The 16,693-nt window shown below is 46.0% G+C and overlaps 1 protein-coding gene across 2 annotated transcripts in view; it reads right to left on the reverse strand.

Annotated features, from left to right (window-relative positions):
• Nucleotides 1-16,693, reverse strand: part of DNAI1 (dynein axonemal intermediate chain 1) — a 113,770-nt gene that overhangs the window by 83,609 nt on the left and 13,468 nt on the right. For both annotated transcript variants that reach the window (XM_066615830.1, XM_066615829.1), the window contains 7 exons: nt 13,214-13,312; nt 12,184-12,264; nt 11,137-11,263; nt 6,172-6,293; nt 4,858-4,983; nt 2,870-2,929; nt 1,168-1,302 (listed from right to left, as the gene is read on the reverse strand). In XM_066615830.1, the coding sequence (XP_066471927.1) occupies nt 1,168-1,302; nt 2,870-2,929; nt 4,858-4,983; nt 6,172-6,293; nt 11,137-11,263; nt 12,184-12,264; nt 13,214-13,312 (750 nt within the window). The remainder of the gene's footprint in view (nt 1-1,167; nt 1,303-2,869; nt 2,930-4,857; nt 4,984-6,171; nt 6,294-11,136; nt 11,264-12,183; nt 12,265-13,213; nt 13,313-16,693) is intronic.

The following is a 16,693-nucleotide window of genomic DNA, read 5'->3' on the forward strand; positions in this document are numbered from 1 at the left end:
GTCACATAAAAGGGGGGTGGTGCAGAGAGGGGAAACGCTCCTCTACCAAACATTGCACAGCCCCATTCTGCAACAGCTGACCTTTCAGCCTCACGTACAGTGTGTTGCAGGAATCCAATCAAGCGGTAACTAAAGCATGTCATTGTAGTCATAACTGCTTGTGATAGAAATGGATAAGGTTGATGCAGCAGCTGAAACTGGGCAAAAGCACTCTGGGACCACAATCACCACTTGGAGATCCAGGAGCAAAGTCAGGTCCAAGAATACTCCCAAGCTGTGGACCTGCTTCTTCAAGAGGGAGTGAGGTCCCATTTGGGACAGGGTAATATGCCCTTGCCAAGTTAGCAGACCTCCTAGACAGGAGAACCTGTGCCTTGTCTGGCTTTAACTGCAGTTTTCTTGCCCATATCTAGCCCTTCGCTGACTTGCTCTTATAGGTTCAGAACGTCCACACCCTCTTTTGATGGGGAATGCAAAGATACGCTCCCCTGGATAACCTCCTGTAACTGTTTCACATGATGCTAAACAGTGTGGGGCACACCATAAGCCAAAATCCATGGCATCAAGCAGAAAACTACCGGCACCACTTTCTGGAACCTACTGTTCAATGTGACCAAGTGCCCTAGCTCTGTCCTGGTCACATGACCACAGAATGTTAGAGCTGCAGTGTACTTCAAAGGTCATCTACCCTAAGCCCCAGTTCAGTGCAGGCAACTGCTTTCGCATCCCTGACAGGAGGTTGTCCAGATCCTTTCAGCGGAGATGCCTAGAATTGAACTTGGAACCTTCTGTGTGCAAAGCATGTGCGCTACCAGGATCCAAGGACAGTGGGAGCCAGTGCTGGGATTGTCAGAGCCCAAAACATGTGAGCATCAACATGGGCCTCCAGTCTCCAGACTGTATAGAAAAACAGACACGACATCTCAAGTGCACATGCCAGGCTGCCATCACTAGCTAAAACGCAAACCAGGTAGTCAGAAACAGAAGGTGCTTAAATGGAAATTACAGAGATAATCAATTGTCCAAGGCCTTCTGGTGGTGGGAGGAGGTGACTTGTGTTACACATTTATACTGGGTCCAGAGAAATGATGTTTGGGCACTCAGGAAAACTGGGTTGGGCCACCAAATATTGCCATGTGTTTCTGCTCTCATACATAGGAAGAGCACCTGAGATTCCAAAGAAGTCAATTTTCTCCCCCTGGTCTTGTCTTCTTTCTTTGCCACTGGGGCACTTCGTTTTTCTTTCTCCTTGGACTTTTCCAGCTTCTGGAGTTCCTGCACATAGTCATCATAGATTTCCCACTGAGAGAGACAAAGAGAAGACATCTTAGAAATGGTGGCACAGAACCAGAATGGGAAGAGCATTAACAGATCAGCTAATGCCACCCTCTGCCCTGACATCAGGTAAGCATGCTTCTGAAAGTATACTCAGCAGGTACCCAACCAGCCTCTTTTCAAAAGCCTCCAAGACAGAGATGGGAATACATAGAAGATGGGTAACAATACAGAGATGTACCAGTATGGATGGAAGCACTGGACTTTCTGTACCAAAGCAGGCAAGGAAGCAAAATGCAAGTTCCAGCACAAAATGCTGGGTGGAGTCCCAAAAGAAAGCCAGGGTCAGAAGTCTGTTCAACAAGGAGCAGGAGCCTGAATGCAGATGAGCAGGAAGGGAAGTTGGCAGGCTGGGAAGGGAACAGGGAGACAAAGAAGACACAAGGGAGACAAGAAGAATGTGCAGGCTTACAGGCAGAGATAACTTGTAACAAGCCAAGGCCCAGGCAAAGAGCTCGGGCTGACTGAGAAGCAGGAGGAATCAGTGCATTGTCTGAGGAGAGTGTAGAGATGATGGGCCCTGGGAAGACAATGCTGCCCACCCAACCTACAGCCTTGACTGGTTTCCTACAAGGAACCTTAGCGCATTGATTAGGAGGCTCCCAGTTTGAGTCCTGGCTAAACATCACAATGAGATGGAGAAAGAAGAGGGGAAAAACAAGGAAGAGAGGAAAAGGGAAGCAGAGAACAACATAAAGGAAAGGAAAAAGGAAGTATTGCTTTATATTCATGTGATGTCACAAGGCAGGAGAGCAGGTGAAATGTTGGACATCTCAGCTACACTGTTACAAAATTTAACTATTTGCTCCTCTGAATCACTCCAGTTATTCTGTTACTGCAAACAGTCTCAAGAGAGATTTGCATTTGTTTGAGTACTTCCATTACACCCCCCAGGTCTCTCTTTCAAGGACAATTTGGATGAAGTAACCTCCCTTTCATTCTCCCCTCTTATCCAAGAGAGGAATTTCTGCTGTGTCTTGTGTGTGTAAAGTACAATAGAAAAACCAGTGGTAATCCACACACTTGTCACACACAAAAAAGACCAATTCGACTCCCCAAACAACAGTAAAACAAAACAGTTGGAATTCCACCCCCACACTTCAGCTCTGAAGTGTACTTATTTCTACAGCGCTGATACTTCTACAGTGTTGTTGGACACAACAGCATGCTTTAAATAGCAACTTTCTAGTGCCTGCAACTGATATGTTTTCCTTCACATCAGCTAAAGAGATGGGCCCGCTGTCTCAGCCGATGCGCTACTACTTGTTGGGGTCACAAACGCTCAGGAGCAGAAGCCTTTGTTACAGGTGTACAGGGAAGCATGTATGCTGGAGAGTAAGCAATGCAGTGACACTCATGCAGAAGAGAAGGGACTAACGTTGTGGGTGTTTCAAGCATAAGGGAATCTTAGAAGGGATACAGACTTGGCCCCTTGCCCCGGCTGTGTGATTATCAGGGCTTTGTAGGCATCAGATGGACAAGCCACCTGGACTTGACCAATATTAACCCATATGACCAAAGGGGAAATATTTACCTGGTTTGCTGTGGCAGAGAAGTTAGCTCTTGGTGGGGGCTCCATTTGACAGGCCCGATCCTGGAAGAAGGGATTTCAAGGGGTATTCAATTAATTTGATGTTAATCTGGCAGTTCTTGCCCACCTAGATAGAAATAGCCAATGGAGAGGCACAACAGGTAGAGTTCAACCTCAGTTATCCAAAATATCTGTGGAGCAACTAACTGGGTTTGGGGCCCAATCCAATCTAAGTTTCCAGGGCTGATGAAGCCACAATACATCCTTGAGGATGCTCTTTACACTCTCACATAACACCAGAACCAGGGGACATCTACTAAAATTGAGTGTTGGGAGAGTTAGGACAGACAAAAGAAAATATTTCTTTACTCAGTGCGTGGTTGGTCTGTGGAACTCTTTGCCACAGGATATGGTGATGGCATCTCGCCTAGATGCCTTTAAAAGGGGACTGGACAAATTTCTGGAGGAAAAATCCATTAGGGGTTGTTGTTGTTATTATTATTATTATTATTATTATTATTATTAATAACAGTATTTATACAAGCCATGATGTGTATGTGCAACCTCCTGATTTCAGAAATGGGTTATGTCAGAATGCCAATGCAAGGCAGGGCACCAGGATGCAGGTCTCTTGTTATCTGGTGTGCTCCCTGGGGCATTTGGTGGGCCGCTGTGAGATACAGGAAGCTGGACTAGATGGGCCTATGGCCTGATCCAGTGGGGCTGTTCTTATGTTCTTAACTACAATTCCCAGGAAGCCTTGCAGGTCTCTTGTTATCAGGCGTGCTCCCTGGGGCATTTGGTGGGCCGCTGTGAGATACAGGAAGCTGGACTAGATGGGCCTATGGCCTGATCCAGCAAGGATGTTCTTATGAGGTAAGAAAACAGGGCACTGGGAGGCAATAAGTCCCTTCCCCCACTGCAGGATGCAGTGCACACCCTGTTGGCACAGTTGCATTGGTGCTGGAATGTTGGATAGGATTGGACTCTGATTTGGTTCGATACAGTGAGAGCTTGGATGGCTGAGAGTATCTGTTTCTGAGGCCACTTCAGGTTCACATGAGCTGTATCTAATCTCAGACAAGGAAAATCCTGGAATGGAGGGCATCACCAGTACTGCAGAAATGGTGACAAGTTGGTTCCAGGTGATCAGATTCTAGTCCAGCTGAACCAAGGGAGCAGTCAACCTTGAAAGCTGACTTGTGTGATTCTAGGAAAGTAAAGGCCTGTGAGAAAAATTTAGGAGCAACTATTTTCTGGAGAAAGATTACTTTGAAATGAAGAAAAAGAAAAAAACCTGGCTAAACCCTACCGCCAAGAGTCCAATTCCAACCCCTCGCTCTCCTGCCTTTCCAGCCTTTCCTTCTTACTTCCCCACTTTTCTTCCCTAAATGCAACTGAGGAAACGCTGCTCCAGCACTGGCAGGGCAGGCACTGTCCCTGAGCATACCCAAGAACCCCTTCCCTAGCTGTGCCAGTTCCACAGAGCAACCATCCTTTTGTGGGCCGCCTTGCAATGTGTCTCCTTCTCCTGAGAAAGGAGCCTCAGCTTGCTGTCTCTCTTCCTTCCCTGGAACTAGCTATGGAAGCAGCTTGGCCTCTAGGTTTAGTTTCAAGCCCTTTCCACCTTGCTTTTATAATGGAGAGGTGGCTTGGTCTTCGCAAGCAACCCTTGCAATGCTTTGCACCTGAGTCGGTACAAACAGATGGACAATTCTGGTCTTTGGCAAAGCCTAGCCATCAACCCACAAAGCCCTCTTCTCTTTTCCTGTCTCAGTGCAGACATATTAACGTCACTCTTATTGCCTCTATCTACTACTCATTGGTTTGAGTGCTGTGTGCACATGCTTCTGTGTCTAGGACTCTTGGTGTCCTTTTAAACTCCTTCATTTCCATTGGTACTTAATACAAAGGTATGCACAACTGCTCGGTACATCAGAGGTACTTTAGGGAAAAGAGACTGGTGTCAAAGGGATCACAGGGATGCCTACCCTCACAGGGTTTTTGTATGTCTGCGAGGCTCTCTCGCTGTAGTTGAACTGGTTGGTGAGCTTCCGTTCTTGCGCGGGCCGAGGACGGACTTCCTCCTGCTCTTCTACTTGCTCGACACTCTTCTCCTGAAGCAGAGGCAAACACAGTTTAACCACGGACCGGCATGGACCATTTCCTCCAGGATAATTGCAGTGCTTGCAGTTTCAGGGTTTAAGCAAACAAGGACTTTTATTGATGAAACAGACCTCTAACGAGCCTGAAGAGTCCCTAGAACTAGGAGTTCTCACTAAAGCATGCAAGGATGACTAATTAAACATATCTTTCATCTTAGAAGGCTGAAATCACATTCTAGCAAAAGTACAGTACAGAATTCAAAGGCATTTTCTAATGCACAGTTTTCCTTTTGTAGCATGAATCACCTGCTTGAGTACTCCAATGGTTTGGAGGAAAAGGTGAGATTTAAATAACCTAAATATAAATAAATCTTAACATTTCGGTTATTTATCTGATCTGCAAGGTTTTTCCTCCTTAAGAATTCCTTGTAGTTTGAAATTGGATGAGAATCTTGTACTTAGTATATTCTTAGGTCACAATCCTAACTTGCACTGGAGCAGCCAGGCCAGGTGGACTGTGCTGTATTCAGTGCAAGGTAGGTGCTGACTGGATGGCAACTCAGGGTAAGGGGATATCTTTCCCCATCCCGATGGGACTACTTGGATCTGTGATAGCAATTTTGCTGGTGCAAATCCAAGCAGCCCATATAAGGCTGATTGGGCTGGGAGTAAGGGTTAGGTTTTGGCTTTTGCTGCCACAGCCTATCCCACCCCCTTCCTGGACCCAATCTGTCTCCCAGGTTGCTCTCACCCCACCCAAAAACACCCCCTCACCACCTCCATGAAGTCTCCTGCCTCTGACAAAGAGCAGGTCCTGGACATCCTCCCCAACCCACCCCGCTTGGCTACCTAAACCTGCTTCCTTCACTTTTGAACTCTCTTGCAACTGCCCATTCACCTGCTGTACATCACAGATTAGGGGGAATCCCCAGTTCCTTGCTTAGCCTGCTCACCTCTGGCAAAACATTGTAACAGTCACTTGGATTATCAGCTCAGTTGCCAGCTTCAGTTGGCTTTCTGTCACGTGGCAAGGAGAAACAGAAGTGAGAACTATACCCACACAAGAGCCTTACTGGGTAAGCAACCTCCATATTTACAAATGTACAGCTTCAGGCAACTTCTGGGGATACTCTACAGTTGGTATAAATGCAGAACAATTAATATGTGGGTGTTTTTTTTAAAGAACAAAAATCAAACTACCGGTGGACCAATTCCTTCTCCTTCTCCTCCTTCTTCAACTCCCCCTTCTTCTTGCTCTTCTTCTCTAAGTTCCCGATCCAGTTCATCAAAGTCTATGACGATAGATGCAGTGGGAGCCAAAACTGAGAACCAAACAGAAATGGGGTGGGTGGGGGTGGAGAGACAAAGCCAGTGCATTAGATTTCTGCTTCTAGCTGCAAGAACGTTTATGGTCCAAAATACCAGGATGCACAACCGACCCTTAGATGAAGAGAATGATACAGCTTGCCTTGAGCAGCAGACCTGGGATGTCTTTAATGTTGAGTCTGCTGCCACTGTCTTTCTCCAACCTGCTGAGGACAGAGCAAATTGGGAGGCAATATCCCATTTTCCTACCCCCTTACCTTAATCCTTCCTCACATGGTCCCTTTCAATTAAACAGAAAGTGTAGGATCCACTGGGAGCAATCACAGCATGTTCCGCATTTCCTCTTTTATTTAAGGGGGGTCTGCATGTGGAAGGGCTTAACTGAGGGGGCAGAAAAGTGGATCACTGTTCTAGAGCAGTGGTCTTCAACTTGCAGGTCATAACCCCAATGAGGTCAAGAAGCTTCATTTGGGGCTCGTGGCAACCTTTCAAGCCTGTGCAAGCGAGGGCTTGGATTCAAGCCAATATTGGTATTGCCTTAACAAAATTGAGTTCTTCAACTAATCTTGCACAACATCTTCTCGCTGTCTTGTACTGCAGCTCCTAAGGATCACCCTGCTCTGAAACCCCACAGGGTTGTTGCGAAGACACAAAAGGAAGGGCGAAACAGAGCAAATGGGGGTAGGTAGTGAGCAGATTAGGTCCTAGGAGGGGGGGCAGGATCAGCGGTGGGTCCTCAGTTTCCACTTCGTTTATTATTTTATCTTTGGGGTTGTGGCATGAAAAAGGTTGAAGACTACTGCTCCAGAGTGTGTGCCTTCCCAAAATCTGTGCAGAAGGTGGTGATGTGCTTCTCTACCACTTTCCTCACATAGTCCCTTTAAATAAACCAGGAAGTACAGAACTTGAAAAAGTTGAAAAGATGCAGGAGGGCCTTGGCTACTCAAATTTATATCAGTTTCTGCAATGCTTAAAATATTTCCATTGTCAGCGCTGCCAGGGGAGGATGACTACCCCCACGATGACTGATAGTGCAGTGTCACAAGAGGTTGTCACTGGAGCTGTAGAAGGTTGTGGCTGGGCTCCCTCCAGTTTTCCACCCTGTCAAGGGGTCCAGCAGACTCAAAGACAGGCATGGGGAGGAAGTTATAAGAACACAAGAACAGCCCTGCTGGATCAGGCCATAAGCCCACCTAGTCCAGCTTCCTGTATCTCACAGCGGCCCACCAGATAACAAGAGACCTGTATCCTGGTGCCCTCCCTTGCATCTGACATAGCCCATTTCTAAAATCAGGAGGTTGCACATACACATCATGGCTTGTAACCCGTTATGGATTTTTCCTCCAGAAACTTGTCCAATCCCCTTTTAAAGGCATCCAGGTCAGATGCAGTCACCACATCCTATGGCAAAGAATTCCACAGACCAACCACATGCTGAGTAAAGAAATATTTTCTTTTGTCTGTCCTAAACCTCCCAACACTCAATTTTAGTGGATGTCACTTGGTTCTGGTGTTATGTGAGAGTGTAAAGAGCATCTCTCTATCCACTCTGCCCATCCCCTGCATAATTTTGTATGTCTCAATCATGTCCCCCCTCACGCATCTCTTTTCTAGGCTGAAGAGGCCCAAACACTGTAGCCTTTCCTCATAAGGAAGGTGCCCCAGCCCAGTAATCATCTTAGTCACTCTCATTTGCACCTTTTCCATTTCCACTATGTCCTTTTTGAGATGTGACAACCAGAACTGGACACAATACCCCAGGTGTGGCCTTACCATCGATTTGTACAACGGCATTATAATATTAGCCGTTTTGTTCTCAATACCTTTTCTAATGATCCCAAGCATAGAATTGGCCTTCTTCACTGCCGCCGCACATTGGTCGACACTTTCATCGACCTGTCCACCGCCACCCAAGATCTCTCTCCTGATCTGTCACAGACAGCTCACAACCCATCAGCCTATATGTAAAGTTTTGATTTTTTGCCCCATTGTGCATTGTGCACCTACTGACATTGAAGCGCATCTGCCATTTTGCTGCCCATTCTGCCAGTTTGGAGAGATCCTTCTGGAGCTCCTCACAATCACTTCTGGTCTTCACCACTCGGAAAAGTTTGGTGTCATCTGCAAACTTAGCCACCTCACTGCTCAGCCCTGTCTCCAGGTTATTTATGAAGAGGTTGAAGAGCACCGGTCCCAGGACAGATCCTTGGGGCACAACGCTTTTCGCCTCTCTCCATTGTGAAAATTGCCCATTGACACCCACTCTCTGTTTCCTGGTCTTCAACCAGGTCTCAATCCAGGAGAGGACCTGCCCTCTAATTCCCTGACTGCGGAGTTTTTCAGTAGCCTTTGGTGAGGGACCATGTCGAAAGCCTTCTGAAAGTCCAGATATATAATGTCCATGGGTTCTCCCACATCCACATGCCTGCTGACCTTTTGAAAGAATTTTATAAGGTTCGTGAGGCAAGACTTACCCTTACAGAAGCCATGCCGATTCTCCATCAGCAAGGCTTGTTCGCCTATGTGTTTTGAGACTTTATCTTTGATGAGGCATTCCACAATCTTAACTGGTGTAGATGTTAGGCTGAGTGGCCTATAGTTTCCCGGGTCCCCCCTCCTTCCCTTTTTAAAGATCGGTGTGACATTTGCTATCCTCCAATCCTCTGGCACCGTGGCTGTTTTGAGGGACAAGTTACTTATTTTAGTCAAGAGCTCAGCAACTTCATTCTTCAATTCCTTAATAACTCTTGGGTGGATGGCATCAGGGCCCAGTGACTTTTATCTCCCCTTTCCCTCCCTCACCATCCAGAGGGCCAAACGCTTCTCTGGTGGGTTTCCTGCTTCTAAAATATTTGAAGAAACTTTTATTATTCCCCTTAATGTTGCTGGCCGCGTGTTCCCTGTAGTCTCTCTTGGCCTCCCTTATCACCTTCTTACACTTCTTTTGCCACAGTTTATGTTCCGTTTTATTCTCCTCATTAGGACAAGACTTCCATGCACGGAAGGAAGCTTCCTTGCCCTTTACAGCCTCTCTAACCTGGCTCATTAGCCAGGCAGGCACCCTCCTGGACTTAGTTGAGCTCTTCTTCCTTTGCGGTATACACTTCTGCTGGGCCTCTATTACTGTTGTTTTAAGCAGCCTCCATGCACTCTGGAGAGATTGAACTCTTTTTACCTTCCCTTTCAACCTCCTTCTAACCAGCCTCCTCATTTGAGGGAAGTCCGCTCGTCAGAAGTCAAGGGTTTTTGTGAGAGATTTGCCCAGTATTCTTCCCCCGATGTGCATGTTCGAAATGGATCGCAGCATGATCACTGTTCCCCAATGGCTCAGTAACATTGACATCTCTAACCAGGTCCTGAGTACCGCACAATATTAAATTCAGAGTCACCTGTCCTCTGGTGGGCTCCACGACTAGCTGCTCTAAGGCATAGTCATTTAGCATGTGAAAGAATCCGGTCTCTCTTTCGTGACCAGAACACAAATTGACCCAGTCAATATGAGGATAATTGAAGTTCCCCAGGATTACAACCCTGTCCCTCCTTGACATCTCCCTGATCTGTTTCCTCATTTCAAGGTCCCCTTCCGGTTTCTGGTCTGGAGGACGATAGTATGCCCCAGTATTACATCGCTCCTCAGGTCTGGTAATTTAACCTACAGAGATTCTATGGTGGACCCGCCTTCAAGCTCTACTTTGCTGGATTCTATCCTTTCCTTAACATAAATGGCCACCCCACCTCCAACATGCCCCTCCCTGTCCCTCCTGTAGAGTTTATAGGCTGGGATTGTGGTATCCCACCAATTGTCTGCATTCCACCAGGTTTCCGTTATGCCCACTATATCAAAGTTTTCTCTAGTCACCAAACGTTCCAGTTCTCCCATCTTCGCTCAGAGACTTCGGGCACTTGCATAAAAGCATTTGAACATGGAATGCTTTATCCCTGCATCGTCTCATTGTGCCAAGCAGTCTATCACATCCCATCGTGCTTCCATTCCCAATTTCTTCTCCTACTCTATCTTTACCTTGTTGTTCTCTAACCTCCCCATCCTTGCCCCAGTGAGAGTTCCATCATTCACTGGTCCTCTTCCTGCCAGCAGCCTTGCTCAGGTTCACTGACTGGCCAGATCCTACGTGCTAGTGAGCCTCCTTCACTATCCTCATCACTGGCTAGCCTGGAGTTATATGGAGCATCCCTGCCGCCTTGCTCCACTTCCTCCTCCTAAACAGGCTCCAGAAGCCTAGCCTGAGCCTCCCAATCCTGTGAGCACTCGTCACTTCTGCCCCTCCAGTGCCTGGTAATGGTGGCTGTACTCCCTTGCCCTGGATGTCAGGTGTCTGATCTGACTTCTGCCCGGGTACCAGCCCGCCTGTGACTGAGGAGGGAGGGGTGCGGTACTGGTCCCCATTGCCAGGAGCCGTGGCAGAGCCAATTGACCTGCCACCTGGCTTGCCATCTCCACAACCATTCTCATTCTTCCAGCAGGCAGACCATGGGGGCAAGCCACAACTAGACCCTGTGCACCCTCCTTGCCCATGTAGGGTGTGCCAAGTGAGCAGGAACCCAGGCTGGATCCCAGGCATCCAACTTCAACTACATCATTATATCCAATACATTTATGGTGAACTGATATATCAACTAAACCTGGCCTCATTATATATAAAAGAAACAAACTTGAGATTTCTGGATTTCCTTTTTATAGAACTGATTCAATGCAATTATCAATGGTGAGACAGAGACTTTGGCCAGAATGGGGGGAGGGATTTCTGTCCATGTGGGGAAAAAACTTTTTGTTAATGTATTGCTTAGTATCTTGCTGTCTGCTGGCTCACGAAAACCTACCAGCACTCATGCTCTGCCTAACACTCTGCCGCCGACCTTCATCTGAATCTTTGACTATCAGGTTGCCGCAAAGAGTGAAATGAACAGCCAGCTGATCCACCACACTGGTTTGCTTATAGGCTCTCTCCTACGGAGAAAGAAGACAAATGCTGTTCTGATCCCATCCATCCTGCTTTTCTTTAAGAGAAAGGGGTAACTTTTACCCATGCGGTTACTCATTCATATTCTCAAATAAATTAGGTAAGTTATAAATCAGACATCCAACACTCTTGCAGATCATTGATTTACCATGTCTTGAATAACAGAGAGCAGCATACACAATTTGTGACTCTCTAAATCACAAATTTGTAAAACTAGGCCCCCGTGATCCTGATGACAGCATTCCCTAAAAAAGCTGGCCACTGCTGCTACCTTAGATAATCATCAGGTGACACCAGATGGTTATCAGGCAGGAGTCAAAACCAGTTGCCTGTTTAAGACATTTCTGCCCAACATTGTATAAATGCAACGGGGATCAAATGTGAACACCTGTGGGCTGGGCAGAAATGGGCTAACAGTCCAGTGTTATGAGCTGTGCGTGCTGTCAGAACTTGCATTCCAGCAGCACACTGTATTTTATGACATTGCTAAATGCAATGAGCTCTTCATAATGGTGCAGATAGCTGCAAAATGGTACATGCAAATAGCACAGATAGCTGCAAAATGGTGCCACTGAATAGCTTCAGGTTGACTGTGGATAGCTTCAGAATGCCACAAATAGCCAAGGACAGACTGCGTATGGCGCAAGATAAGTCACACTTTTGTTCCTCACGGATAAGTGAATCCATGGTAACACAGTATGGCTCTAACGGTATTTAAGGCAATTAAGATATTTCACATTTGATGCTTGCCAACGTCAAAACAAACAAGAGATGTCATCGGGCTTCCATCTCTCCAACGTCACATTCCAAATGCAAATTCAAATTTAAAATATTGCCTACCATAAACTGTAGTTCAAATAGTTCATAACACCCCATCTGGATTTTAAAGGAAGAAAAAAGTACTTACTTTAAAACTGTATCTGACAATGTTCTGTGGAGCATGTGGGTTATTGGCTGTCAGGATGCGGGTAATCTCCTCTTTCAGTTCCTGCACAAAGGAAAAGCTGCCAGCTAGCCCATAAATGCAACCATTCTACAATGTTAACATTATTATTATTATTAACAACAACAACAGTATTTATATACCACTTTTCAACAAAAGTTCACAGAGCGGTTTACAGAGGAAATCAAATAACATCTGGTAATATTGATGACATATTAGAAAATATTCTTTAGAAGACATTTTTCAACACTAGTTCAAGCATCACAGAAGACTTTTCAAAGAAAACACTGTCCTATTAAAAATATTGTTTTACTTGCTGAACATTTGAAGTTCAAAGGTTTACACTGTTTGTTCTTCCCCTTTCATCATACAGGTGTGTGTCACTTCACGACAGGGACATGCTTTCCAATCCCCGTTGTTAAGCAACCCTGCCATTAAGCGAAGGGAGCAGCACCACAGGCTGTTCCACCTGGGAAGCTGGAGCACGATCCTTCCCCCTCTCTAACTCCCACATGCCTAGCAAAGTCTCCTGTGGTAGTGGCCTTTTCCTCTTCCTGATCACTGAAGTGGACTCACTGAACTCCCACTTGCCTAGAGCGCCCTGCTGAGCATGATCCTTTGACCTCCGAAACATGTGGAAGCGAGGCAGGTGTGCGCGGAACAGCAGCAAGAGGTCACACACTTCCACGTATCTTGGAGGTCGATGCTCAGCAGGGCGCTCAAGGCAAGTGGTTCTGCTTCAGCCATCAACAGGAGGAAAAGGCAATTGCCGCAGGAGACTTGGCAAGGCACATTGGAGTTAAAGAGGGGAAGGTGACTGCCACTGTATATGCGATCAGTCGATTGGAAAATTGCTATATTTTTAAAAAATATTTCTGCTATGTAAACACTAACATACGTATTCTTCTCCACACAGCATTGCACTGGGACCTGCTTGGATACATTGGCTCTGTTGCAACTGACGCTTAAAAAACTTCAGCACAACTTTACTCACAGCATCTGTCAGCTCCAGTTGGTCTGGGGGCTTGACGAGTGCTTTGGACTGCGCCCACTCATCTGCACCTTCTCCCACTTCGACACCACCTTCTTCATCCTAGAATATGAACAATGGAACCAAACAATAAGCACTAGGAAAGCTTTGCCTGGTTTTGCCAGGGAAGCAAGAAACAAACAGGTACCATCCTGGACTGCCTACCTGGGATAGGATTAGCAGCACCATTTGGGGGCAAGTCTGCTCCTACCTGCTTGGCAGATTTCAGGAAGTAACACTGGCAAGCAGCAGGCTGGGGGTCTCCACAAGGTACAGAGACATACATTCCCCTGCCATGGGGAAAACCCCAGTCTGCACAACAGGTCTAATTGGACCTGTGCCTGTTGATTCACAGGGAGGAAATGGCTGCCTAAGACTAACTGTAACTTCATGGAAGAGGAAAGACTCAAAAGGGGGAGTCCTGATGTGCAGCTGAGTCTCTTCAACATGGTGCTACACCAGCTCTCTATCAGCATTTCCCAGTGAGCAGTTTTGACAGCCCCAAGTCACAAAGACCTTTCTAGACTTCAAGAGCATGTATGGAAAAGAATTTGGACAAATGGATCTGAGAGGAAACTTTCACACCTGGGAGATTCATGACTTGGGGATGCTTTTGAGAAGAAAGCAACGATTTCCTCGGTTCATGCCGTCAAAATCACTACCATTCTTATGAATCATTATCCATTTTTATTTTTTTTGCTCCTAATAGACCACTGTGATTTGAAGCCTGGCACTTTCCACCTCTCTAATCGCATTCTGTCCAGGTCCTAAATGAGTCCTAATTCTATGCACATGCCACTGATGATCTAGGTTGTGATTGCTTTGAATGCTCAATGAAATAAAGACATTTAAAGGAATTTCAAAATGTCACTTGTGTGAGGCATTGCAGATATGAAGACGCAGAATGTGGTACACTTGGCAGAGAGATGTTAATCACATTTTTGAAAAATCAGACAGATCTAAGGACAGTAAAAGAAGCATTCATGCTTCTCTTCCATTACATTTTTGGACATTTGGAAGCCCCTTTTCAGAGGTTTGTATTGTATTGGCAACCTTCAGTCTCGAAAGACTATGGTATCGCGCTCTGAAAGGTGGTTCTGGCACAGCGTCTAGTGTGGCTGAAAAGGCCAATCCGGGAGTGACAATCCCTTCCACACCGGGAGCAAGTGCAGTCTGTCCCTGGTCTGTCTCCCTGGCTATGGGCCTTCCTTCTTTGCCTCTTAGCCTCAGACTGTTGGCAAAGTGTCTCTTCAAACTGGGAAAGGCCATGCTGCACAGCCTGCCTCCAAGCGGGCCCCTCAGAGGTTTCAGAGGTTTCAGAGGTTTATGGCTAGATTATTAATATTTTTTGTAGATTGCATTGCTATATTTTGCAGTTTGCAAGCTATTATGCATATTATATATGTATTTTTTTTCTCCCCCTTTCCCTTTTATTTTTTCTTTGGTTCTGTTATTATTGTTATTGGTCTATTATTTCTATTTACAAACAAAGGAGGGGGTTTAAAAAAAAAAAGGTCTGATTTCCTGTGCCACCTGGGCTGCTAGTGAGAAAACAAGTGCTCAGGTTGGGACAAGAAACACCACAGACAAGAATTCACCTCTGAATCAGGTGATCCCAGACAGTCAATCCTGCCCTACTGCACCAAAGGTGCAATCTCTGACAGTTCTGTATTCCATTGGTAGCAAGAAGGCAAATGCAAAGGAAGTGAATTTACAGTTATCTTCATTATTAATGGATGGCACAAAATGTTTGATTAAAACAAGTTCAGGTGCTTGGAGCAATTCCTTCTGGCTACTCTGAAAGGCTGTCATGAGCTGAATTTCAAGAAAATCAATCTTCAGTCCAGCTTTCCTAGCAGTATTGCTTACACCGGTATCCCATATAGATGCAGTTGTCGTAGAATCCAGGGACTAATTGGATCTTCCTATGCATGACTGCTCTTGGCAAGGGTGAATGGAATATTGATCAAAGAAGCACTCCATTCACTGTCCAGAGCCAAGTGAGCCTCTGGGGAGTTCTCCCTCCAAACACCAAGAAACAACCTCCAGAGAGAAAGTCATGCTCTACCTGGCAGGTGATCCCCAGATGTTGTACAGTTATGCTTTCTGCTATGTCCATGTGCCTGTTTACTTACACAAAGGTACATACAAACATGTGTAGTAAAACTGGTATCTCTAAAGTATAAAGAGCATATTTCAAAAAAAAGTGTGTTATGTTGGTTCTATGCCATACCAAAACAACCCCATCTTTAAAGGAATATGAACAGGCTACAAGAGCAATTTGAAAATGATACAAGATGCTGAGGAAGGCTGTGAAATAGCCCTGGGGGGAGAGGGTGGTCCATGAGAAAAACCTGTCCAAAGCCGGACTATTTGGGAATAGGGTATCAGAGCAGAGCTAGAAAACAGGCAGGACTCTTTTTAAATATCAGATTCCATAAAAATCTTCAAGAATCGACACTTGGGACAAAGGCTTTTTTGAGCACAGAGATGTGTGCTGACTGATTAAATAGTCCAGTCCCCCAGATTGACTGATGTAGGCCCAAACTAGATGTGATAGTGGAGGCATGAACCACTTTTCTGGCATCCCCCACTTTTTTGCTAAAAGCAACTGTAGGGACCCAAGTTAGACTGGGGTCACAATATAGGGGAGGGGTTGTTTCCCCCTGCACTCTGGTCCCAATCCAGACTTGCCCTCCCCTTCTCCCACATAGCTACCACAATATTTGCTGTGCAGGAGGGAAACAAACAGGCACAATTGGGTGCTCATCTGTTTTCTCCTCCTTGACCAGTAACCACTCAGAGGAAGGTGCAATTGGGATAGGGAAACCAACATGGTGGAAAGAGTTTTTAAAAAACCCTCCCACTGTGCAAAGGCCCTGATTCAAACCCCCATCCTTTCAACGACAGCAGCAGTAGCAGCAAGTGAGAAATGCATTTGCACACCTCTGACGTAATGTCAAGCATGACCCACTAGGCAGACATTACTGGTTCCCCTGGCTGCCTGGGTCAATTACGTAAACCCAAAAGGTGCTGAGAAACAGCAGGCAGGGCATTAATGCACTCTGTAATGCTCATCTCTCAACCATGTCTACACCATTCCTACACCTGGTACATTTAATTTAGCAAGACTGCTGGAGATTTTGATTCACCAGATCCTTCCCTCATCCCCCTACATCTAAGTATCGATACCAACATGGGATCCCCAATCTACATGACTCCTTGGGACTGCCATCTCACAACAAATCTACCTATGCAATTCTGCAATGCATAAAGACATATGCATATTGCACAAGCAAACAGGCTGCTGGTTACGAACTACAGTATGAAGGTGCAAAGTGACAATTCAGGGCCCAATCCAAACCTGAACTTGGGCTGATACAAGTTCCTTATGATGGCCCGGGAGTGTTGCAAAAGTGCCGTAAAGCACTTTTTCGTCACTCA

This window comes from Tiliqua scincoides, chromosome 2 (genome assembly GCF_035046505.1).
Source record: "Tiliqua scincoides isolate rTilSci1 chromosome 2, rTilSci1.hap2, whole genome shotgun sequence".
Classification (NCBI taxonomy): Eukaryota; Metazoa; Chordata; class Lepidosauria; order Squamata; family Scincidae; genus Tiliqua; species Tiliqua scincoides.